The 24,490-nt window shown below is 33.8% G+C and overlaps 4 protein-coding genes and 1 pseudogene across 4 annotated transcripts; 1 reads left to right on the top strand and 4 right to left on the bottom strand.

Moving 5' to 3' along the window:
• Window positions 1–286: 286 nt before the first annotated feature.
• On the bottom strand, window positions 287–2,745 carry LOC133705338 (protein IN CHLOROPLAST ATPASE BIOGENESIS, chloroplastic-like; annotated as a pseudogene).
• Window positions 2,746–2,882: 137 nt separating this feature from the next.
• Window positions 2,883–6,265, bottom strand: LOC133705330 (wax ester synthase/diacylglycerol acyltransferase 11-like). Its single transcript, XM_062130468.1, has 6 exons — window positions 5,478–6,265; window positions 4,240–4,312; window positions 4,084–4,151; window positions 3,517–3,735; window positions 3,300–3,437; window positions 2,883–3,169 (listed from the first exon to the last, which is right to left on the bottom strand). Exons 1-6 carry the CDS (start codon window positions 6,243–6,245, stop codon window positions 3,020–3,022), a joined length of 1,416 nt encoding a protein of 471 aa, XP_061986452.1. The 5' UTR covers window positions 6,246–6,265; the 3' UTR covers window positions 2,883–3,019.
• A 7,237-nt stretch (window positions 6,266–13,502) lies between these two features.
• LOC133690951 (small ribosomal subunit protein uS9) lies at window positions 13,503–14,188 on the top strand. Its single transcript, XM_062111236.1, has one exon. It carries the CDS (start codon window positions 13,561–13,563, stop codon window positions 13,999–14,001), a length of 441 nt encoding a protein of 146 aa, XP_061967220.1. The 5' UTR covers window positions 13,503–13,560; the 3' UTR covers window positions 14,002–14,188.
• A 2,851-nt stretch (window positions 14,189–17,039) lies between these two features.
• On the bottom strand, window positions 17,040–18,587 carry LOC133679637 (caffeoyl-CoA O-methyltransferase 2). Its single transcript, XM_062102298.1, has 5 exons — window positions 18,384–18,587; window positions 18,199–18,278; window positions 17,910–18,054; window positions 17,685–17,816; window positions 17,040–17,548 (listed from the first exon to the last, which is right to left on the bottom strand). The coding sequence occupies exons 1-5, from the start codon at window positions 18,474–18,476 to the stop codon at window positions 17,255–17,257; spliced, it is 744 nt and encodes a 247-aa protein (XP_061958282.1). The 5' UTR covers window positions 18,477–18,587; the 3' UTR covers window positions 17,040–17,254.
• A 3,962-nt stretch (window positions 18,588–22,549) lies between these two features.
• On the bottom strand, window positions 22,550–23,851 carry LOC133673142 (protein ANTAGONIST OF LIKE HETEROCHROMATIN PROTEIN 1-like). The gene has a single exon (XM_062093853.1). The coding sequence runs from the start codon at window positions 23,849–23,851 to the stop codon at window positions 22,550–22,552; it is 1,302 nt and encodes a 433-aa protein (XP_061949837.1).
• Window positions 23,852–24,490: the final 639 nt, after the last annotated feature.

Below are 24,490 nucleotides of genomic sequence, written 5' to 3'. Positions count from 1 at the left end.
TGGTGATTAATTGAGTCTAAAACTCAAGTGCTACACAACAGATGTTTGAAAATATAACAATGATTGGTTTTTAAAGTGTTTTTTTTTAATATATTAAAATAATATATTTTTTTATTTTTTTAAAATTATTTTTAATATCATCATTTTAAAATAAAAATGATCTAAAAACAAAAAATTAATATTAAATTGGCATGCATCAGCACACTAAATTGATAGAGACATGGTTAATGGTTTCGTGCGAAGAAAATAAGAAACAAAGCCAGCTAAGGTGATCACTCTAACCCCCTCCAAACTAATAATCTGATCATCTCTATTATCCACAACCAGCCAATCCACAAAAAATTCTTACAGCCAAAGAGAAGATATTCTCTAACTGGACAGAATGAAATGTATGCTCAACTTGCTTATTACAAAACGTGTAATTAAAAAGAAAAACAGATGCATCAAGTTTTACATCTTCTTGTACTTTATAGCTTACAAAAACTCTCTGCATTTGCCTCAAAAACCATGCGATACAGACCACTTCCACACTGCTCTTCCAATAACAGAACAGCTGACACAAATAGAAATCAGAGAATAGTTTCGATATCAAATTTTACGACCATGAACTAAACGATTCTTTCCTCGTCGGTTATTAATCTCTGTACAAAATGGATCTAGCAATATCTTCAAATCCAGCCTCCCTCTAATTTCAGCGATGAGCTCCAAAACATCATGCCAGGTTCCTTAAATAGAAGCTAAATCCAACAAGAAAGCAGCCTCATCCAATGCATTCTGCAGGCCAAATCAATATGAGCATCAAAACCAGCCCACATGTATTCGATGAGAGTTTCTAATCAAAATTTGGTTTTTGATTATCGGCTAAAGTGGTACCTGTGCTGCTGCCTTTCCCTTCTTCAAATCCTCTTGCCTACCCTCTTCACTCACCTTTTCCTTAATGTATTCAATTTGTTCATCCTCCCATTGTGCACTGCCTGCCGCTTCCTGATCAGGATTAACCAAAATGAAGAAAAGGGGGAAATAAGAAGAAGGAAATGTTAGATCTAAAAGACAACGAGTTCAGATTAAAGAAAGGTCAATACCTGTTATGCACAGCCTAAAGTCCACCATGGTGATTTTAAAGCAACCCTTGCAGCAACCTCCGATGTACGTCCAACCCTAAAAAGAAAGTAATCAAAAGGATTGATTGAGAAATAACGATGCAAGACTGGAAATATGTGGAAGCATTCTGGAAAGACTAGTACAAACCTCTGCAAAATCTCTCCATAGGATACAAAGGGCCTTCCAAATACTGGATACAGACCCTTCTTTATATAGAATTCCCCTGTCACCATTGCCAAAACCTTCCACCCACAATATGAGAGAATTTGTTAAGCACAGAAACTCTAAACATTGTAAATATTGACGGCCAAAACCATAAATAACTTACATGACCCCCTTGCTCAAAATGGCGCGTCAAGTATCTGGGAACAGCCTGACCTGAGAGAATAATAAACTGTAACCATGCAACAAGTAGATTCGTTTACAAACTCACTTACAGAACTTTACCTCTTTATGAAGATAGCCATCAAAGTTTGCAATCCGAGATTCAGCAAAATCACCCCTTCTGTAAAGTTTCTCACCAACTTCTGAGGCAGTATGAAAGAGTTCACCATTACTTTCATTGAAATTGTTGGCATCTTCCTCAACCAGAATTATGTGCATATACTGATCTACCTGCATTGCAAGAGCTGTAGAATATAAGCTGCCCTTGTCCAGTGAATCAAAGCATTTTCTTAGACAATGCCCAACGCAGACACAAAAGTGGAACTTTTGAGGTGGCATTGAATTTAATATAATGAATAATCAAACATAATTATGCACACAACAATATTCTCCATCTAACTATGCACATCGATGCATGCTTACAGTTTAATGTGTTACATTCTTGGCTAAAAGCCTTGCGAACATCCACAACCGGCATCTCCATTCCATGTGATCAGCACCAATTTTGGGAAGATAGGTAAAACAATAAACAACTTTTCCAATTGCCATTAACAACATCGAAACACAGTAGAAAATCAACAGCAATTCAACAAGAAAATTATACGTATCTTACCCTGGTGGGGCTATCGGCCACCGCAGCAGTGCAGTTACAGAACCTATTGGCAAAACACATCTATGATATGAAACTGACAGTTACCGATTAAACTACCATGACTCATGAGCGTACCATAATACAATGTACAACCAAATGTACGTCTAACCTTACAGATTCTCCGATAGAGCAATAACAAGTGGTATCAACCCTTGTTTAGCCCCTGGAGAAATGATGGTTTCACTACAACCAAACAAATTAATTGCAAAAAATAGCAGGTCATTAATGGATAGACCAACAAAAAAGAAAGAAAAAAGAAAAAACACTTCACATTTTCAGGGTTTCTTCAAACACCATGGATTATTATGGCAATGATCAGTACCTCTAGTTGGGAGCATTTTTAGCAAGTAATGAAGATGCTGAGGAGGTTGAGCAGCGGCTACATCCTCTATGAATGATATGTGGCCTGAACTGAAATGAAGAAAAACAAGGCAACATACACACTTGTGGATATCAAGAGATAGAAAGGGATGAAGGATGAGTGCCTCCACTTTCTTGAAGATGAGTCAATTCAAGTTATAAAGAAAACATTATGGTGATAAGTTACTGATTAAGTAGAGAACAGCTAGAGATGAGTTTTTTTTTTCCATGTTGAATAAAGTATTTTTATTTAGACTCAAGTTTTCATGTACTTGCATTTTTTTCAATACCAATCTGTGCTTAAAAATCCGTTTAGAAAAGCTATGGCATTTAATTGTGATTGTAGCTTTTAAAAAATTATAAATTATAGATTCTAAAAATAACATGTGGAAAGGAAACGTGGTTTCCCAATAGCACACTAAATATTACAAGTATTTTCATTCTACGATTAAATTGGTTTGGTGAAATCAATGTGCTAATTAATTAATCAGACAATGACAATACATATATTCCGTGAGTAATTTATATGGTGGCTGCAGCTGCTTCCTTCATTTCAAACAAGGCATCTTCGAAGCACTTGGCAAGAAATTCTGGGTCCGGGATAATGTCTTTGGCCACCATGATTTGCATGTCAGCTCTTCCTGCATAGCTCACCATGTGCATCGTGAGTGCCTGCATTATCACCCAACAAAAAAAAACAAAAAAACTTGTATTAGAAACAAATTAATCTATGCATTACCACCCAACAAACAATGGGATTAAAGTTTAAAAATGGAGAATCATTAAAGTTCAGAGGTTGTACATGGGGTATGCTAGATGTATTCACCCTTAAGAACGTTACAGGATTGCCTGACAAAGTAACCACCTCTTGCGGTCCAACCACGTTTGAGAACGTAAACGTAGTATTACAAAGAACCCTGTAATTAAGGACATATGCGGCCTGAAATGCAAACAGAATCGAATTATATATAAGCATACACCAAAACTATGAGGTAAGAATATCTCAATGTCTTGTTTACCTTCGGTCCTAGCAAAGACATTGCTAGATGTCCGATATGATACGCGAAGTGAGCCTCTAATGTTTTTTTCTTCCTGTCAATCATCGTCTTGGCTCGTCCCACGTGCTGAAGAGGGTCGACATCACTTTTACGATAAAAAACAGGTAGGAGAATGAAGCCAAACCTGTTGCCCCATCGTGATTGCGATCCTGAATTGTTCTTCAACATCTCGGATAGATCCTGAACAGGTCAGTCAGGAAACCATTTGAATGGCTTGCAAAGAATAAGCGAAAACATGTTATTAACTGTATTTAAAATGTCTAGATAGATCTATCTCGACAGGCTATAGATTTCTTTAGATTGAAACAAATAAATTATCCATCCTCGGATTAAAAAGTTATTCATTTACTTTATATTACTAAACTAGTCATCTGAAGTTTGCAAATGTTTTCCAATATGGTTTGAACTAGTAGCTTTACCTGGGGTTACCTAGAATATGACAGCTGTGTTGATAAGACATTGGTCCCAAATTTACTACTTTGGAATCTTGAAAAAACGTAGACAGAGTGAAAGAAGTGGATAATTCACCTGCATGGATAGTTGTTCTCTTAAATTAACCATGGCCATTCCTGTTATTTGCTGGCCCTCTTTCAGAGCTACAGAGGCATTGAATTCAATATAAATAATAAGGAAATGTTTGTTCAAAATCCGAAATCCAAGCACCAAAACAAAATCTCGCTTTACCTTTCGGAGATCTGTGATCCAAATATCTTGACAGTCCGGATGATATCACCCCAAAGAGGACGTCATTAATGGTCTGCGTTGATTTGACATAATCAAAGTCATTATATCAGAAATGAACTGCGTGTATGCTATTGTTCCCATGTCTGCCAGTCGAAATGTCCAAGGATCTCAATTATTCGTTGCCTGATAGTAATGTTGTTGGTTGAGACAACTCTTTTCCTGACTTCCATGTTTGTTTTTCCTTAATAAGTCCAAATGATATTGCAAGAAAAAAAAATTCACATAACTTTATTCTACCTGCTAGACTTAACTATTGACTTGTTGTTTCATCATATCATGAAAATCCCGATATGAACAAGTTTTCTCGCTAATTTTTCTCTTCTTTTTTTGGTTCAATTAGTTTTTTCCTCCCCATTGATATGACACTCATCACATTGTGGGTCTAATAACACAAAACATGATTTCAAACTTTTTTAGCATTCATAGAGTTGTTTAGATGTCATGATCGTAGTATTGGCTGAAACAAAAACATGACAGAAGAAAAGCGCAGGTAGATACAATACGTGGCTCTGGTTTATTGTTAAATTAACTCTCTTAATCACCCTAGCATGCTCTTTAATCATTGATTACGCGAAGAACCCCTGGTCTATCTTCATCGTGTGATAATGATATCATAATCATATACTGTAAAATAGAGATACTGTTAACATTTAGTGTTGACACATATTCAACTGAGCACTTTGTTTATTTGAAAGATTTTAAGCCCTGCCACGTGGTAAATATGATATGTTATGAAGTGGCTAACAGTTATGAGAGATGCTAATTGCAAGAAGATAATTATCAGGGCTTCTAATTATAAGACGGCATGAATCCTGGTTACAAATAATCTAGATATATTTTTTAAACACCCCTTTCTATATATATTAATTAAATCTTATCTAGAACTCCAAGGTTTAACTGGTCAGATCTTCTAGAAATCACCGATTCAGGTTTCACAAACCTCAGACTTACATGAACCCGTAATTAATTATAAAAAAAACTTCTAATCCAACAACTGTGTGGTTCCAAGAAGGCATAGATATGTTGTTGGAAGACAAATAGACTAAGTTGTGAAGCTAAAAGCAAAGACACCTTTCAATGGCTAATCACAAATTCACAAGCAAATCACTCCATCAATATATAATAACAAAATCTGTAATTTGTTTCCCAGAAAAAGGTAAAAGAGCCCATGTACTTACCGCATTAGCAACAGCTCCTTTCACAGTCTTCATATCTTCAATCAAAAACTTGGCAGTAGCCAATTTCCTCGGCCACAGCTCCACCCCATCACCACCAGAAATCACGGTCTTCTTGTCACTAACCCACAAAAATCTCAACACAAACTCCAAACTAAAAGCCATGCCAAACCAAACCATCTTTAGAACTCTCAAAATAACCCCTCTCCAATCCTGCTGTTTCCCTTCCTTCCCACAATCCGGCCTCCTCCCAGTGACCAAAGTAGGTATCGCCTCAGGATCGCTCGCTGTCCTGCAGCTTGCCAAAAACATTGACATCAAAGAGATCCCATCTCCCAACGCATGATGAATCCTCATGATAGCACACTTTTTCTCCAACATGACGTGGACTTCCCACAAAGGCTTGTTCATGTCAAGTGGAGTACTAACTGATAAATCAGCTATATATTCATTCACTGCTTTATCAACATCATCATCATCATCATCATCATCATCAGTACATGTCTTTTTGTTTACAATAATGAAGTGCTGATCGATATCGATATCTGTTTTTTTCCAGTGCTCCCGTCCATTCTTGTCACGTACTAGGAGGCTGCAAAATCTTGGGTGCTTGAGCATGAGAGAATTCTTGATAACTGATCTTGTGGAGTCTATGTCTATCTTGTTTTTTACACCAAATGCACAGTGGATTATGGTATTCATTTCTGGTAGGAGGAATAGTCTGCCTGCCGGAGTTACAGGCTCGACGGAGTCACTTTCCGGTGGAGCCATTGGGGTGGGGGGGGGGGGGGGGGGGGTAGAGAGGGGGGGACAGTGGATTTTAGTTTGGTCGGGAAGTGGCGATTCTGACTTGTGGACATGAGGGCACATTAATTAATAATTAATGAGAGGGCGTGAGTTTTCAAATTTTGTAATTATTTTTAGATTATTTTTTTATTTTTATATTATTTAAATATCTTAATATTAAAAATAAATTTTAAATATATATATATATATATATATATATTATTTCAATATATTTTTAAATTAAAAAATTAAAAAATATTCATTACTTTGGTTAAAAACACCCTTTATTATCATTTTTATTTTTTTTCTTTTTCATCATGAATACCGATATTTATTGTAATTCTGAAGGTATATTTTTTTTAAAAAGATATTCAAGGAATTCAGTATCTAATTTTTCTATTTTTGTGTGACGAAAGGAGTACTCTTGTTTTTATATTAAATATCACATTCATTCTATTGACCTTTTTTTATATTTATAGTTTTAATTTTTTTAATTTTTTTCTTTCAATTTATTATCCAGGATCTTTCCTCCAATTTTTATTTTAATATCTTGTTTTTTTAATCTAATAACCTGCTCCACGCGGCCCACCTGGGTCAGAGCCCAAAGAGCAAGTCCTGACATTGTCCGGGGACAAATAAAATAAAAAAAAAAAATTACTGGCTGAATCTAAGATTTGATAAGTAGATGGCATGCTTCGTCTACCAGTGTTATAATTTTAATTAAATAAATAAATTGATTTTATTTGAATTATATTAAAAAAAATGATAACAAATAAAATACTATAAATATAAAAAAACAATCACGGTAACATTAAAAAAAATTATTCAAAAACAAAAAAAAAAATTTATATATATATATATATATATATATATATATATATATATATATATATATATATAGCGCTATTAGTTTCAAATCTAAGGCTCAAAATGCCCAATCATGTAAAAATAAAAAATTAAGAATCAAATAAAAAATTTTGAAAAGATACACTATCACAGTCAATGGTCAATTGGAGAGGGTGAACAATAAAAAATGCTAAAAAAAAAAAAACATTGATGAATAACTTGCGTTACCAGATTTCCAATTTCATCAAACTTTCCGTGAACAGTATCTGTTAAGATCATCAGGCCCTCAAGTATGCAGAACAATCACGGCATCACATGATCTGATACACCACAACGCTGAGCCAAACCAAAATCTATTACGCGACGTTATCGTTGAAGTTGCAATGCTGACATCAGAAAACGACAATCACATCCAAAGAACACGATCAATTTCTGATTCACCAGGCCAAATTTTTAAGGCTAGGGCTTATTTCTTTTCCGCCCTCACCGTCACTCATTTAGCGTCGAAGAACTGGAAATTTGTGCAAATCAAAGAAACAATCCGTCTGGCGGCCCCGTAATGTAATGGTCAGTGCAATTGTGCTCTATGTAAATCAACACCAGAATAATGATACTTCACTGCTGGCTCAAGAGCGTCACTTGTAAAAAGCCTCCACCGCCGGTGACCAAAATAAGCCCCCGGTTGAATGCGAAGGATCATCAACCCATGTTTCAAAATTTCCATGGCCAGATAAAACAGCAAAAAGAAAAAAGAAAATGAGAAAAAAAAAAAGGAAAATAAAAGGGAGTTCCCTTCTACGCCAAAACGGATTTTAGGAAGTCAGCGGAAAGGCTATTGCTTATCCTAAGGTTATGTTTGGAAATATGATGTTGGAATTTTTAAAAAAAAATAAATTTTTTTAATATGCTAATATCAAAAATAAATTTTTTAAAATAAAAAAATATTTTAATATATTTCTAAATAAAAAATACTTTAAACTATAATCACTACGATAATCTTAAATATGCTCTTGTGGTTTGAAAAATAAAAAAGACAAAGCACACATCTGGTCCTACAAATCGAATGTGATTTTCAACCAAGTCCCCAGACAAAATAAACTGTCTATCGGTTCTCTCTATCAACCGTTTCATAACCCCAAAAATTAAAATTTATGATTTTATTTTCATGACATTATCCATTAAGTGAAAAAAGTCTTAAGGTAGGGTTTAATCAGGTAATTCTCAAAAGAAAGGGGTCTCGATTGAGAATTGGTGTTCATGAGGGTCCCATTCATGGAATAATACCAAACAATAATTATGATAATTATGAGACTTACTATACCAACCAACCAATCAAATAATTTGGTCGCGGCATGAGAACTTTTCAGCAACCAGGCACGCAAACCAAACATCATGTTTTTGTATTTCCTCGCTGTGGTAGAGCCGGTCCTCGCGTGCAGACAATTTAAACAATGACACAAGGCCCCACTTGAGAAAAAAGACCCTTGAAAAATAAGTAAGGTGTAATTAATTATCATACATATTTTATAAAATAAAAATTATTCTTGTTTAGTACAAGACTTCTTCAAGGTCCCATGTGTCAAACACACATAAAACATTTAAACAAATATTTCTCAGATATTTTTAAAAAATCTCATTTATAATTTTGCTGAAAATCCTTATTCATATTAATCCGGCTTTACGAAGCAACGCCAAAGAAGCATACATACTAGAGTAGTGACATCTTTGTCTCTATTAAGCAATGATAGCATTGATTTTCACGTATTTTCAAATTAGTGAGGGGACTCGTGTTTATTTTATATTTTAAAAAATTTAATTGAAGTAAATTTTATTATATACATAGGTAATCAAAGAAATTAAGAATTGTATACGTAAATAGATGAATAAAAAATACTTAAAGATACTTAAAAATAAAACTTGAAAAATTGAGATAAATGTGTAAGTAAAGATATTTAATATTGAAAGACAAGATATTTACATTGTTGTATTTGTTAAATTTATTTATTAAAATAATTTTTTATTCATGCAAATAATAATAGAAATAATGACACAAATTAAATTAATCGAAAAAAATAAAAGAAAAAAATAACACCATGCAAGGCTGCATATATTATAAATATTATCTGAAAATATTTTTTTTATTTTAAAAACTAAAGTTCATCCATACAAAAGATTAAAAAAAATTATAGATAAATCAGAAAAACTTTTTAAATTTAAATGCATAACTAAAATAATAATTATTATTTTAAAAAAATTATATAAATAAAATCAAAGAATGAATGATTACTAATTTAAATAAAAAATAAAAAATTTAGATAAAAAACCATTAAAAAATCATTAATTAAAAAAAATTTAAAAAATAAAACAAAGGCTAGGCGTGCTGAGCCTAACAAGTTAGGCCAGCATGCCTGACCCATTTTGTGAGAGCCCACGCGACTGAACCTTTTTTTTCTTTACAACTGAACATGGATAATATGTCGTTCAACCCAATTTAAAAAAAAAACAATTCGTTGCTGATGCCAACGACGCGTCATCTGATTTACCCAAATTCCGACAACTGTGAAGGCCAGAAAATCAGGTTCAAGTTTTTTTTACTTAAAAACCTGTTTTGAATCTATTTTTTTCACCCCAAAACACCTACTAAACATTGTAGAAACTACAACAAACCTATTTAAGACCTCAAAAAAACCCAAAACACCACTAAAATCAACTCACGCTCAAATCTATTTTTTTCACGTACTTTAAAGATAAAAACAAACACCTAATATGAACTCTCCTCATCGAAAGGAATCATTTGATATAAATATCATATGTTATGTTGGCTTACATCGGTGTCAACAATACTTTTCTCTCTATACAATTGGAACCCAATGATTTCTCTCTCTTCTCTTTCAACTATGAACTATAAGGAATAAAAAAAAATGAACTTTTTATACCAAAATTAAATTAGAAAAATATTGAGGTACTAAAATTGTATAATTTATGTGATTTTTAAAGTTTAAAGATAAAAGTACATATTTTATAAAACTTATGACACACCACCACCCATGTGAGGAAAAAATGGTTTCGCTTGCACCAGGGCTTGTAGCCCAGCGGTAGAGGCAAGGTTTCCTTGTCTCTGTCACCTGGGTTCGAGCCCTAGCGTGCACGTCTGTCACCCCAGCGGTATCTTACATGCCTACTGGGCTTGCAGGATGTTCAGTGGGTCCGGGATTAGTTGTGGTGCGCGTAAACTAGCCCGGACACCCCGGGTTACCAAAAAAAAAAAAAAAGGTTTCGCTCATTTCTATTTGAGCCTAGACAAGGGTCTACATGCAGCGGACTAATTGGGTCAGCTAAGTCTCTTTGAAGATCATGTCAATTGGATAAACCAAGCTTCTCGAAAACTATGACAATAGAGCAACCAGGCTTTTTGGACACTCCTTAATCTTCCTGGATTTAGTACATCAAAAGTCTATATGGCACCCAAACTTGAGAAAGGAGAGTAGTCTTAGCCCCTGTTTGAGAGTGCGGTCCAGATGAAGATTTGTCAAATTTTTTTTATTTAAAATTATTTATATATATATATATTTTAATCATTTTGATGTATTTATAAGAAAAAATAATTTTAAAAAATAACTGTTATTAAATTTCCAAACACCCCTTTCTTCGAGGGTTCGGATAGGATAGGTGGCCCATTAATTTTTGTGCCTGTGATTTTGATGGACCTTGGCCCGTGTTTTTCGGCAAAGCTTGGCGACCAGTGTTGCAAGCCCCAAGCTCAGTCCGGGTTCATTACTGGTGTGACCAATCTGGCCCAAGAGTAAGGGGCTAAACCTGGACCCGTGCAATACCAAAAACAACGAAGAGGGCAATCCCTGCGAGTACTGGAACTACCCTTCATGGGAAGAAACCACACCAAAACAGAGTAAACGTGATCTTCATGGCTGATAACAGAGGGCAGGGGCTAAATCTAAATTGGGATAATAGGATCAATGTTTTTTCCTTTGTATAGAAGGGACACCAGTCCGTGCAAAAAAGAAGAAGAAGCATGCTGTTCACGTATATAGAGGGTGCGAAAAGAGAAATTACCTTAAGAATCCAAACGAGTCTTCAACCACGCAATCTCTCGTAAACCTATATATTGTTTGTTTTTACATTTTAAAAATAGTTTTAAAAATATTTAAAAAAATTTTAATTTCTTTTTACTTCAAATTATTTTTTTAACATATTTTTAGATCATTATAATACACTTATAATACACTAATATAAAAATTATTTTTTAAATATTAAAAAAAATATTATTTTAATATATATCTACTCCCACACTTCTAAACCACCATTATTATCATATTAAAATCTTTGCCACACAAACTGTTACTAAATACTTTATTATCTGTACCTACCATGTGCTGAATCGGACTAGGGTAAAGTACTGTGGGAGTTAAGAACATTAAGGTCTCGTTTGGGAATGCGGCTGCGGCTGCGTTCCTAAAAAATTTGAATTTTTTTTTTGTTAAAATTTAATATGATTTGTACGTTTTGAAACGTTTTAATGTGCTGATGTCAAAAATAATTTTTTAAAAATAAAAAAACATTGTTGACATATATTTTGGCACGAAAAGTTATTTGAAAAGTACCCGCAACCACACTGCCAAACACACTCTAAAATGACATGATAGATCTCGCTCACGGCTTTTATGACCTTGATTTGTTAGATTCATTGAACCCGTGTTTTTTGCCCTGTTTATTTATTAAAAAATATTTTTTAAAAAAAATATTTTTTTAAAAAATAATATTTTTTTCAGATATTTTGTAGTATAATAAAAAATAAATTAAAAAATATTTTCTAGTGTTTGGTTATATCATAGAAAATGAGCTGGAAAATAACTTATTAATATATTTTTTTAAAATTTATTAAAATAACGAGGAATAAATCTTACAAATTAAAAAGTTAAATGAGAATTAAATTGAAAAAAATATAATTTCATAAATTATTTTAAATAAAATAAATAATAATAAAAATAATACTGATTAAATCTAAAAAATTAAAAAAAAATAAAAGATGAAGAAATTAAAATAATAATAATTAACATTTCATAAATTATTTCAAATAAAATAAGTAACAATTAAAAGAATCAGGATCAAATTTGATAGATAAAAAATTTCAATAAAAAAATAATAAGAAAAAACAAATAGCAATTATAAAAATAAGGACCAAAGTTAATATAAAAATTAAATTTTAAGAGATGAAATTGAAAAATAAATATTGAAAACAAAGTATATGTAGCAATCAAAAGTTTGAGGATCAAATTTGATATGATCAGCAAATAATGACATTTCTAAATTTTTCACAATTTTCAAAAAGTGTTTTCCGCCTAAATTTTTCAGGAAAACATTTTCCTGAAAACCAAGCCAAATTTTTCTTTAACTGGAAAGTGTTTTTTGTTGGCCAATTTTTTTAATGGCAAACAAACATATGAAAGTTTAGAAAGTGATTTTCTAGAAACCACTTTTTAAAAAACAAACACAATTAAAAGGAAAAATATTTTCCTAAAAATCAAGTTAAATTTTTTTGTAAATGGAAAATAAAATAAAAACAAACATGACGTTAACGAACGGATGTTTTTCACCCTTTTCTTGTCATTAACATGGAGGACAGCCCCCTAATTTAGGAAACATAATATAAATATTTATTGAAAACAAATTATAATAATGTGTTAAACAAACGTGCGGAACTTCTTTGGTACCACCTCCAGAGAAAATATTAATCTGGACCCAGTCCAAGAATAGTTTTAATCACTGGGCCCGAGCCCGAGCCCATCACCCAGTCAGATTCTCAAACATAGCTCTTTAACGCCAGATCCTTGATTGTAGTAGTAGCAATTGGGTGACCATGACCAAGTTGAAGCACTTATCGCTGGATTTGTTGCCCGGGCAAAATATATTTTGACGTAAAATAATATTAGGGTGAAAAAACATCCAAGTCACGAGTTATTGATTCTGTAAGTAATTCCAATAATATAGAAAAAAAATATATAACAATAATAAATAAACTAGTAAAAAAACAACAAAATAATAATAAAAAAATATCTGACCGTATTTGGATTATCAAACAAACCAATATTATAGAGCCAAAAAAATAAAATAAAAACTGAAAAAAACCATATTAAACCAGGTGAATTAAAAAAACCCCGCTATTATTGGTATAAAATTGAGATAAGAAAAGTTTGAAGGATGAAATTGTATCATGAGTTGGATCCTTTCCAACTTAAATGAATCCAGCCTAGCTCAGGAAACGCCTGGGGATTTTAATTTTAGCCCAGCCCAACTCCCAATCCACGCTTTCACCATAATGTCAATTTCGTAATTTCATCAAAACCCTAGCACCCCCACTATATACTCTTCATTTACTCTCCGCTCCTTAGATCACCGGGGTTTCACGTTTGCATTCTACTTCGAACGAACCCTAACAATGGCGACCGCTGCACCAACAGAGTCGGTTCAATGTTTCGGGCGGAAGAAAACCGCAGTAGCAGTCACCCACTGCAAGCGCGGCCGCGGCCTAATCAAGATCAACGGCAGCCCAATTGAACTCGTTGAACCGGAGATCCTCCGATTCAAGGCTTACGAGCCAATCCTCCTCCTTGGACGACATCGATTTGCTGGTGTCGACATGAGGATCAGAGTGAAGGGTGGAGGTCATACCTCGCAGATTTACGCGATAAGGCAGAGCATAGCGAAGGCTCTTGTTGCTTTCTATCAAAAGTATGTTGATGAGCAAAGCAAGAAGGAGATTAAAGATATACTGGTTAGGTACGATAGGACTTTGCTTGTAGCGGATCCAAGAAGGTGCGAGACTAAGAAGTTTGGTGGACGTGGTGCACGTGCTAGGTTCCAGAAGAGTTACCGTTGAGAGCTTGGAGATGATGATGTCCATTTTGGTATTTTGAATTCTGGAATTTTGAATTCTGTATTTTTTTTTGTTGTTGATGTGGGTTTCAGTCCATTTGGTAGACCTTATGGCCTTTAAAGCGTTTAATTACTCTGTCCAGGATGATTTTAATGATTATGGCTAGTTGAAATACGAATTTAATTTTCCATATTTTTTGTGGATTTTGTTTCGCTGATTGATTTGAGCTATTGCTTGATTTTTGTTATGGTGTTAATGGCATTTTTTTTAGTAAGTGACACGTATGATAACGAATCTGGCCTATGTTACTGCTTTCATTGACTGGCGATGATAATGCTTTGTATTTTGATTAGGATGCTGGTTGCTCTCCCTATTTCTCCAAGAGGTTTAAGTTTGAGCTAAGATTATTGTTTGCTGATGCATTCTTGCTCAGATTGTCAGTGAGCTCCTTTTCCAGTTAATGAAAATGAGCTGTTTTCAGTAGCTTTTAAGGTAACCCAAGTAAATATAAAGGCTAGTTTAATGAAAACTATTATGTTTCACATTTTAAATATTTGGAAAGTTGGGTTTTGATGGGTTCTTTGTGAGCTTATGATTTATCAAGCTTTTTATCAATCAAAAGTTGCATGTCTAGTTTGTGTATCCAATTTGCAGCTATGGCTTGATCTGGTTGAATTTGTAATGTTGTGAATTGTTTCTTTGAATGCTTTAAGGGCTTGATTTTTTGAAGAGCTTGGCATGTGTTTTTTCTTAGGTGTTGAGATGGTGAGCTTCTGTTGTTTTTTCATATGTTTGTAGTTTTCTAAAGGTTTTTGTGGGAATGCTAGGTTTGGAGCCTGAAAGTTGGCGAGAAAGAAATGGCCTAGGACTGTTAGTTTGGGTTCGATTTGTATCCTATCAGGGAATCTCTAGCCATTTTTATGTGTGCTTTAGTTTAGTCTGGATTGATTTGTTTCTGTAAAAACTAGTTGAACTGGTCCATTGTCTTCCCAGTTGCTCAATACGGTCAGTCTTTGCTAATGGGGTTGCGAACATGGTCCATCTACTTCAGGGTCTTCAATTGAGTTAATTTCCAGTTCCCGTAGCTTTAGAAAATCAGAGGATTTCTATTCAATTCTCCTTGTAAATTAATTTTTTTTTCTTGACTGCCAATTCTAGCTTCTGCCTACGCTGGACAATAGGGACTATAAGGGGGTGTTAGTAAGTATGGTAGAGGCTTTTTTCAAAGTTTTTTCCGCTTGTAAATACATTAAAATTGCTACTGGGTAATTCAAGATTTTTCTGGAGTTTCCTGATGATACATTCCTTGAAACCTTGCCTGTTGCAAACTTTATGAAGATTTTGAAATGCTGTTTGCATGGCAAGAGTGATTTGGGGATTATTACTCGCTGTCGGTATTTTATGCTGATAAGGATGCTCCGGGACCATTGATGAGGTATTATTCAAGTTTGTTTTTTTTTAACATATAGGTTTCGGAAAACCATGTTTCAAATTTTTCTTTGTTTGTTTGCTATTAGAAAAGTTGGTCAGCGAAAAATACTTTCTGATTAAAAGAAAACACTTTCCAGTCAAATAAAAATTTGGCTTGGTTTTTAGAAAAAGTTTTTTTTTTTTTTTTTATTTTGGATGGAAGTTGTGAAAAATTTAAAAATATCATATTATTTGTTAATTATATTAAATTTGATCCTCATCTCTTAAAATTTATTTTTTATATTAATTTTGGTTTTTCTTTAATTGTTATTTGTTTTTTTATTAATTTTTAATTAAAATTTTATATTTATCAAATTTAATTCTCATTTTTTTGATTGTTACTTATTTTATTTGAAATAATTTGTAAAATGTTAATTATTATTATTTTAATTTTTTTATGTTTTAATTTTTTATATTTGTTTTTTATTATTTTAATACACTTGAAAAAAATAAAATATTAATAAGTTATATTTTAGTTTATTTTTCATGAGATAATCAAATACTGAAAAATATTTTTTAATTTATTTTTTATTATCCTATTAAATATTAAAAATACTTTCTGATTAAAAGAAAACATTTTCCAGTCAAATTAAAAATTTAGCTTGGTTTTTAGAAAAAATGTTTTTTTTTTTAATTTTGGGTGAAAACACTTTTCGAAAATTGTAAAAAATTTAAAAATATCATATTATTTGTTAATTATATTAAATTTGATTCTTATCTTTTAAAATTTATTTTTTATATTAATTTTTGTTTTTCTTTAATTGTTATTTGTTTTTTTATTAATTTTTAATTGAAATTTTATATTTATCAAATTTAATTCTTATTCTTTTGATTGTTACTTATTTTATTTGAAATGATTTATAAAATGTTAATTATTATTATTTTAATTTTTTTATATTTTAATTTTTTAGATTTGTTTTTTATTATTTTAATACACTGAAAAAAATAAAATATTAATAAGTTATATTTTAGTTTATTTTTTATGAGATAATCAAATACTGAAAAATATTTTTTAATTTATTTTTTATTATTCTATTAAATATTAATTTTTTTAGAATTTACTTTTCTGAAAGTTATTTTTTTAAAAAATTACTTTCCGAAAAAAACAAAAAAAGAAGTCAACATAGGCTACACGTCTTTCAGGATGAGACCGTCACTCCTACCTTTGAATTTATCTGTATGCGGGGGTAAAGTCAAACTGATGACCGCCGGCGCTGGGTTGGTGGCCAAAACTGGACTAAAAAGGACCGATGCACTTTAAAAATTAAACTCGATGCCCACCATCCACTCTTCTTTACAAATTTGTTCAAGAATACCTTCATGAGGGGACCCTCTTGCCAACAATCACAGGTTAACACGATGCCTGACGATAACAGAATCAACTTCAAGAACTACCGCCCTTCTCTTTTCCACGCTAGTTCAAGGCCAAGCTTGCAAAAGCCCTTTCTCGATACACATTCTTTTACTTGTGGTTAGCAGTTTTTATTTACGAGGAGAGTGCGGGCTGCGTATACAGAACGAAAAGGAAATAAACTCGTCCATAAGGCCATTAACTGAATGGAAACCGCATCTAGTGGTTAAAGAACAATATGGATTAAGCGCGTAAAAAATCCACTTAGACAGAAATTCAAGAATGGAGTTTCCCGGCCATTCACCATTCTTTCAGGTACAAAATATAAGCAAGGTCGGTAAAATCTCTTTTATTACACATCACTTGTTTTTGCAAGTGACCAAATCAATGGTCAACATTTGATATGTATATAATATTGGCAGGGAATGCAGCCCCTCACTTGATCCGACGGCAGAGAGTGATACCATCACCAACAGGAAGCATGCAAATTTCAATCCTGGGGTCAGCTGCAAGTGCCTTATTGAGCTCCAGAACAAAGTCCCTATAGTACCTCACATACTTCCTCATCGGTGCATCGGCCGGTGCCACCACAGATCCATTCCACAGGGTGTTGTCATACCCAATCAAACCTCCGACTTTGACAAGCTCAATCAACCTCTTGTGGTAGTTAATATAATTGTCCTTGTCAGCATCCACAAAGATGAAGTCATAAGTTCCATGGTACTTTCCCTGTAGTTCGCCACACACAGAATAGTAAGCTTAGTAATAGCACATCAATTTTCTTAAATGAACATCATCTCTTTTCTCATACGAGTAAACAAAAAATGTTTTTTATTTTTTTTGTCAAAGATAGAATATTTCTTACATCTTCAATCATTTGATCGAGAACTGGCAGAGCAGGGCCTTCCTTGAACTCAATCTTGTGTTCCAGACCAGCTTTCTGAATCACCGGGAGACCCAGTTCATAGTTTTCTCTGTTGATGTCCATAGCCAAGATCTGCAACTCACAAGATCCCAATTATTTTCTTACCGTCACCTAATTTCTTTTGACTGATTTGGGACCGAGAAATCTCAGGTCTTAAGTTTTTACCTTTCCATCCTCAGGGATAGCAAGAGCAGTGGCCAAGAGAGAATAGCCAGTGAAAACACCAATCTCCATGGTGTTCTTGGCATTGATAAGCTTTAAAAGCATGTTCAAGAATTGCCCTTCATCAGCAGATGTGGTCATGATGTTCCTGTTTCCAATCATTCACATCAGATTTATTAACACCACGCCATAAACATCAATATATAGAAAACAAAACCTCCTTTTTTTTTATGAAAATAAAATCTCTCATGTTGATGTATTTAAAATGCATGTGAGGATTCAACAAACATACCAAGGATGCTTGGCAGTCAACTCTCTAAGCTCCTTCATGCATTCAGGCTCTCTTGGGTACACACTGGTCTCAAGAATATACTAAAAACCAATCCAAATATATACAAAAAATGTTAAAAAAAAAACAAACCAAGGAAAAAAAAAACAAAACTCGCACCAAGATCAGGGGTTTCTCGGTTAAATTACCTGGTAAAGAGCATCACTTTGCAAAAGGCTCTTGTGGCCAACTTCTTGATGCCTTCCGGCCTGAGTCTGCTGTTCCTCTCCGTTGGCGGCCATTATTTTGTATATCTTATAACAAAACTATACTCTCTTTCCTGGCGTTGGAAGGTTTTTCTGGGGGCTGACGATGTTAAGGATGTCTGACCTGATTGAAAATGGCAAGGGCAGGTGGTATTTATTGGAGATGAGAGTCCGGTTTGAGCCGGAGTAGTGGGGTGGTTGGACCGGCTGCCAACCGGGTGGGGGTTGGTGAGTTCTTAGGACACCGTGGGTATTTTGGGACCCACTTATCGGTGTTTGAGTTGTGGTCCAGCGGTCATTTTAGGTTTCGGACACCAATTCAATTTCTATATATTTAATTCATGTCCCCTTATTTTAGATATTTGCGAAAGAAATGAAGTTCACGGTGGTAGGTTTGGTTTTCTTGAAATAAAAGGCTCGACATTTTAATTGCCACGTGTAATTGATTGAATTTGTGGAGAGTAAAAAATTGCGGTGGGCTCACCAATTTGTTGTTGGGGATGGCTACATGTGCTGCTAATAGAAAGTGGGTAAGGGGTTGGTGATTTGGCCTCCAGAATTTGACTCCTCGGGAGTTGGTGGCTTGTAGGCTGGAGCCACCTCATTGACAAGGGATGACTCCTGTGAACAATCTCTCCATCTTCTTCCTGCTGACAAAATTTATTTTCTTTGTTTTTTCTCCAACAAAAAAAAAAATAAAAATCCAATTTCGTTTTACCGTCTCTGATAATCACAGGACAAATATAAAAATGGCTGATTAATGTTTTTTAGAGTGTTTTTAAGTATTTTTTATTTAAAAATAAATTAAAATAATATTTTTTATATTTTAAAATTTATTTTTAATATCAATATATTAAAACGATTTAGTGATGTGGTGGCAATGGCAAAACATTTCAATGAAAGAAGACAGGACCATCAACCCTAACCTGACATCAAGCTTGCTGTTATTGGATAGGAAATTACTTATACCAGGAGTTCATGACATTTTTCCTTATCATGCAGTCTTCAACCATGGAATCTTTCTCCATGAAGTTTCAATAGACAGGATGGAGAATTTAAATAATTGATTGGTGCATTCTGCTTTGAGATACTTTCAGAGCAGTTAGATGTTTTGATAATAGTTATTTTTTAAGGTGTTTTTTACTTGTAAATATATTAAAATAATATTTTTTATTTTTAAAAATTTATTTTTGACATCGACATGTTAAAACAATCTAAAAATACTAAAAAATAATTTAAAATAAAATAAATAAATAAAATTCATTTTTTTCAAGATTATTTTGATGTGTCAATATTAAAAATATTTTTAAAAAATAAAAAATACTTTAATATATTTTTATAAACAAATATTTTAAATCATTACCGCTACCAAACTAACTAACTCCTAATAATTAACGGGAGCTCCTTGTTATGAACGGCATGAGATTAGGTATGTAATAATTCAATAACCAAACAATCATTAGAAAAATCAAGGTCGTGAAAGAAGCGTCCCCCATCAAAACCTTAAAAAAATAAAAAGAATTAAAAGCCAGGTCAAAGTTTGGTGAGGAGAGGCTTGCTTCTTTTTGAGTTCAAGCCTTAGGGCTACCAACCACCAATTAAAGTCCAGATAATAATAATAAAAAAAGATTTCCTTTTGTTTTTGGTCCATTATGAACATCGGTGGGTTTTTTTTTCTTTCTTTAGAGAAGAAATAAAAACAGCAAAAGCTGAGAAGGGAATGAGTTAGATGGGCTTTATGCAGTAGCCCATAAGATAAGATAATAGCCATTGATGATGAGACCATCAAAGTCTAAGAAAATCAGCAACCTCCCCTCTCTGGGAGTGAACTAACTCTGGGCAGGCGAGTCTAAGACCATCAAATTTACTTGGACCAGTGCAGCTATCAGGTCAATTGTTTTCTAGGTTAATTTATCAGGCCAAACCGGGTTTAATAATTATGAGTGCGGATGATCCATGTTAACTTCATTACTTATATCTGATGCGAATAGCGATGGTTTAAACCTTAAAAATCTATGTTCAAGTTAAATAAATGCACAAAGGTATTAGTTTATCACAAGATATGACAGGTTGCTCTTTGATTCAAAGCCTGCTGTAGGCAGGTTTGGTTGCAAGAACTCTTATGTTCTGCAATTTCCAATATAGGTGACATGATGGTATTCTTGCAGACAAGTAGAGTGATGCCGGGGCAACATGCCTTGCCGAGATTTTAAGGATCAAAAAGAAAAAGGAAATTAAGCGAGTAACTTCATTTGTGAAACAATGAACTGGTGCAAATTGGGAATGGTTTTAAGCAGAGGCTCAGAGTCAAACTTGATCTGAACTGTGAAAAATGCAGCTTCCTCTGAAGATATCCAGCACCAGATCAATTACATTGACCACCAGAGGACCCTGGAACCATTTTCAGCTAGGTTGTCCAACACTGTCCTAAACTGCATTCAGTTCCCAAATCTCCATCCATCCAGAATCACCAGCTCAACATGTAACTTAAACATGCTAATAAATTGGTACTAGCACATGTTTGCCCTAGAAGACCTGTACATATGCGTCTAATGCAACAGAAAATCATTAGATTCTTTTGGCATATACAAAATCCTGTAACTTTCGATTGATTTCTAGAAAAGTTGTGATTATGGAAGACGGAGCATCATTCTATCCACAAATAGTGCTACAGTTTACTTAATTGCGGTAATATTTCATTTATCTGATAAACCAACCTCATGATAGTTGGCTACGTGCCAGCGGCAAATGCAGACAGCAAAGACCTTCTTTTTGAGTGAAGAATTATCAGAATTTTAGACCATTTTAGCAACACTTTATCACATTGTTTTAGTTTTCTAGGGGCACTAGGAGCAAAATGATGGGTAAACAAACATAAATTGGAATCAAGAAATTTTAAAGTGGAAGATATCAGGGGGAAGTTATATTTTCAGCCGTGAGAGAAAAGCTCACTTTGCTTGTATCATCAACGATATTTATTTGATGCTTCGAGGCTTTGAGATTTGCAGAAACTTCAGTGAAGCCTAAGGAACAACGCTGTAGTTGAGCTATCTTCAAAGAGCACGGAAGGAAAACTGTGAGGGACAGCCTGAAGCAAGAAGAGGGAGGGTGGATTTCTCAAGGATTGTAGGGTCAATCACACCGTGTGCTTATGGCAGTTAAATGAGTAATACAGTGGTCAGTGCTGAAGCAGTCTTCTTTGATAGTTTCTATCCTCTGAGTCTGGTGGGTGGAAGGACTATTATTTTACCTTCGATAGGTAGTGAGATTACTAACACAGAGATCCCAAGGGCTATGGTTACTTCAGAACTGCTTCAATAAATGGTAATAAACTGAAAACTAAAAGAAAATGCCCACAACCAGTCTATCCTAAACAAAAGTGGCCTGCAAGGATTGAGATTAGTAGCTATTAATGTCCCTATCCATCTCATAGGACTTTTAACATAACATAAATCCCTACAACCCATCAGGAATTCAGTCATCTGATAGTTAAAACTTAGATATGTACTTAATACAAGACGCATGAAGAAGTTGAGCAAGAAAACCCAGAATATGATCACTTCGAGTATTAAATGTTCATCGATAAACAGGTCCATATAACGGAATCATGGGTGAAGCTAGTTAAATAAAGCTTATCTGGTGTTTTTCTTTTAAAACATCATAAACAATTCTCTTCCAACATTGTATATAAATATTCAAATATAACTCTTCCCTTGTCACAAGAAACCTATATATATATATATAAAGTTGAAAAACTCTTTGCAAATTTAAAGAATGAATTTTTAACAAGGATGTTTCAGAAGACAACATCTCCATTCTCAGGAAGAAAAAGAAAAACATATGATAGTTTTAGATAAATGCAAAGGACGCTGAATTCTGCACATCTTAAAAAATCAATTGATCAACGAAAGAAAACAAATCCGAGCCAGAAGGTTAAATTTGTCAGTGATGCATTTATCCCAATGAACTTATTAACACTAAGATACAAAAGCCTGAACTACCTGCTTAAAAAAAAGTTGAATTGAATTGTGCACCTCCCTTCCAAAATCTGTGCAAGCAAACCGCTGTTTGTAAAATTGAGACTCCAAAAGTATACAGATCCTCAGGTCTTATGAAAATTCTGTAACTCTTGTAGCCAATGCTCTTCTCGTATCAGAAGCCTTCTTTTCGGTCAAATTCTCTTCCGTCATTGCATCCTTATAAAACTGAGAATCTTGATCATATAAAGAATAATCTTCTACATCAATCAATGCAGAATCATCCTCCCTCATTAGCAAAACATTATGAAGAATAGAACATGCCCCGATAAAAGCAACAGCTGTCTTAAACTCCTCTTCAACTGGTTTATTCAAAACACCCCAATTCTTCAAACTAGCTATGGTTCTAAGTGCAAAAACATGCATTAAATTATTTGCAGCATTGAATTTTTCTTCGGATGATCCTGGCACAACATCAACAAATGGAACCATTAACCATGGAAGCAGAGGATATCCTCCATCTCCAATTAGGTACTGATCAATAGCCACCCCATTGACAATAACCGGAGTCGCATTCAATAGCCTCCGTCCTTCAATATCATGAGATAAAGTCGTCGACTTTAGTATCCTGGAGTCATTCTTGTCGCCACGAAAACCTGCAATAATACTCAAAATTCTTGAAGATGAATCAACAACAATTTGAACAGCAATGCTGTCATCTTGAACCTCGTCGTCTGATGCTAATTTGCAATCATTTCTTTTAACAACATTGAATCTTGTACAGTCTATCACACCACAACAATTTGGCAATCCGGTAAGACCCTCGATATCTTTTGACACCAATTCAAGCTCGGTAGAAGTCGGGAATGCGATCCAAAAGCGAAAATTGGTGCATAAAACACGACACAATTGCTTTGCACAGAACCGAGTCACTGACTCAGTAACCCCAAATCTCCCAGCGATTTCAATGTAACTTGACCCAGTAGCCAATCTAAACAAACCGATGCCAAGCCTGAGCTCGGATGAGAGATTTATTGGTGTTCCAATAGGGTCACGACACTCTAGTAACGGTTCAAGCAAGCCAGACAACCATTCAAACGTTGAAGATCTCATCCTGAAGGTGGTTTTGAAAGAGTCAGGATTAGGAGCAACTCGGCTCAACTCACCGAGTCGAGATCCGCGTTCGAGGTCTCTGTCTTCATGGGTCGGCTCAGAACCCGCTTCTCGTAATTGGGTTCTCTTCCGTTTCTTGGAGATCGGGAAGAGGGAGAGTGAAGTGGCGAGTTCTTGGCAGGAAAGATAATGGCGAATGATACGGAAAAGGATTCCATGGGAATTGGAATTGTAGGAATCGGAAGGGAAAAGGAGGAGGACAAGGACGAGGAGTTCAGAGACAAGAGAAGAAAGCAAAGCAGCCAATTTTTTCGATTCCATATTTTCCAAGATTGACTGTCGGGGGAATTGGATTTTCTCGGGAACCGAAATGTGTCAGAGTATGTCTTCTGGGTAGAATCTTGGAAACTGGCGAAATAGAGAGTTACAACTGTCCTTAGTAAACTTGCTATGAACTTACTTTACTTTACGAAACGTGATTGAATTGCCTTTATTGGAAAATTTATGTCTTTTGTGAAAGGATTTGAAGGTCTGTAACTGCACGTACCAACCACCAAAGATCTTTTATTTTTTTTCAGTTATTTAACCCGGTTCATTGTTTATCCACTTAAATTAAAATTATAGTTATTAAAAAATTAACTCGGTTAAAAAGTCAGATTTTAGATTACACAGCTTGACTCATGTTAACTTTAATTAATCTAGAAAAATTAAAAAAATATTTAAAATTTTAATATTTTATTTAAAAAAAATTAAAAAATAATCCATATGAATATAAAGTATATATGTTGTAAATAATAAAGTTTAAAAAATTATTTCAAAAGATTTTTTTATCTCATATTAAAAAGATATTATGTTATCCTTTTAAAATAAAATATTTAAACTAAAATTTTTTTTTATCCCACATTAAAAAAATATAATTTTTTTCTTGTAAACATATAATATATATATTAAAAAATTTCA

Source organism: Populus nigra, chromosome 1, assembly GCF_951802175.1.
Source record: "Populus nigra chromosome 1, ddPopNigr1.1, whole genome shotgun sequence".
In the NCBI taxonomy this organism is placed as follows: Eukaryota; Viridiplantae; Streptophyta; class Magnoliopsida; order Malpighiales; family Salicaceae; genus Populus; species Populus nigra.
The sequence above is the reverse complement of the archived record's forward strand: the minus strand, read 5'-3'. Positions and strand labels throughout refer to the sequence as shown.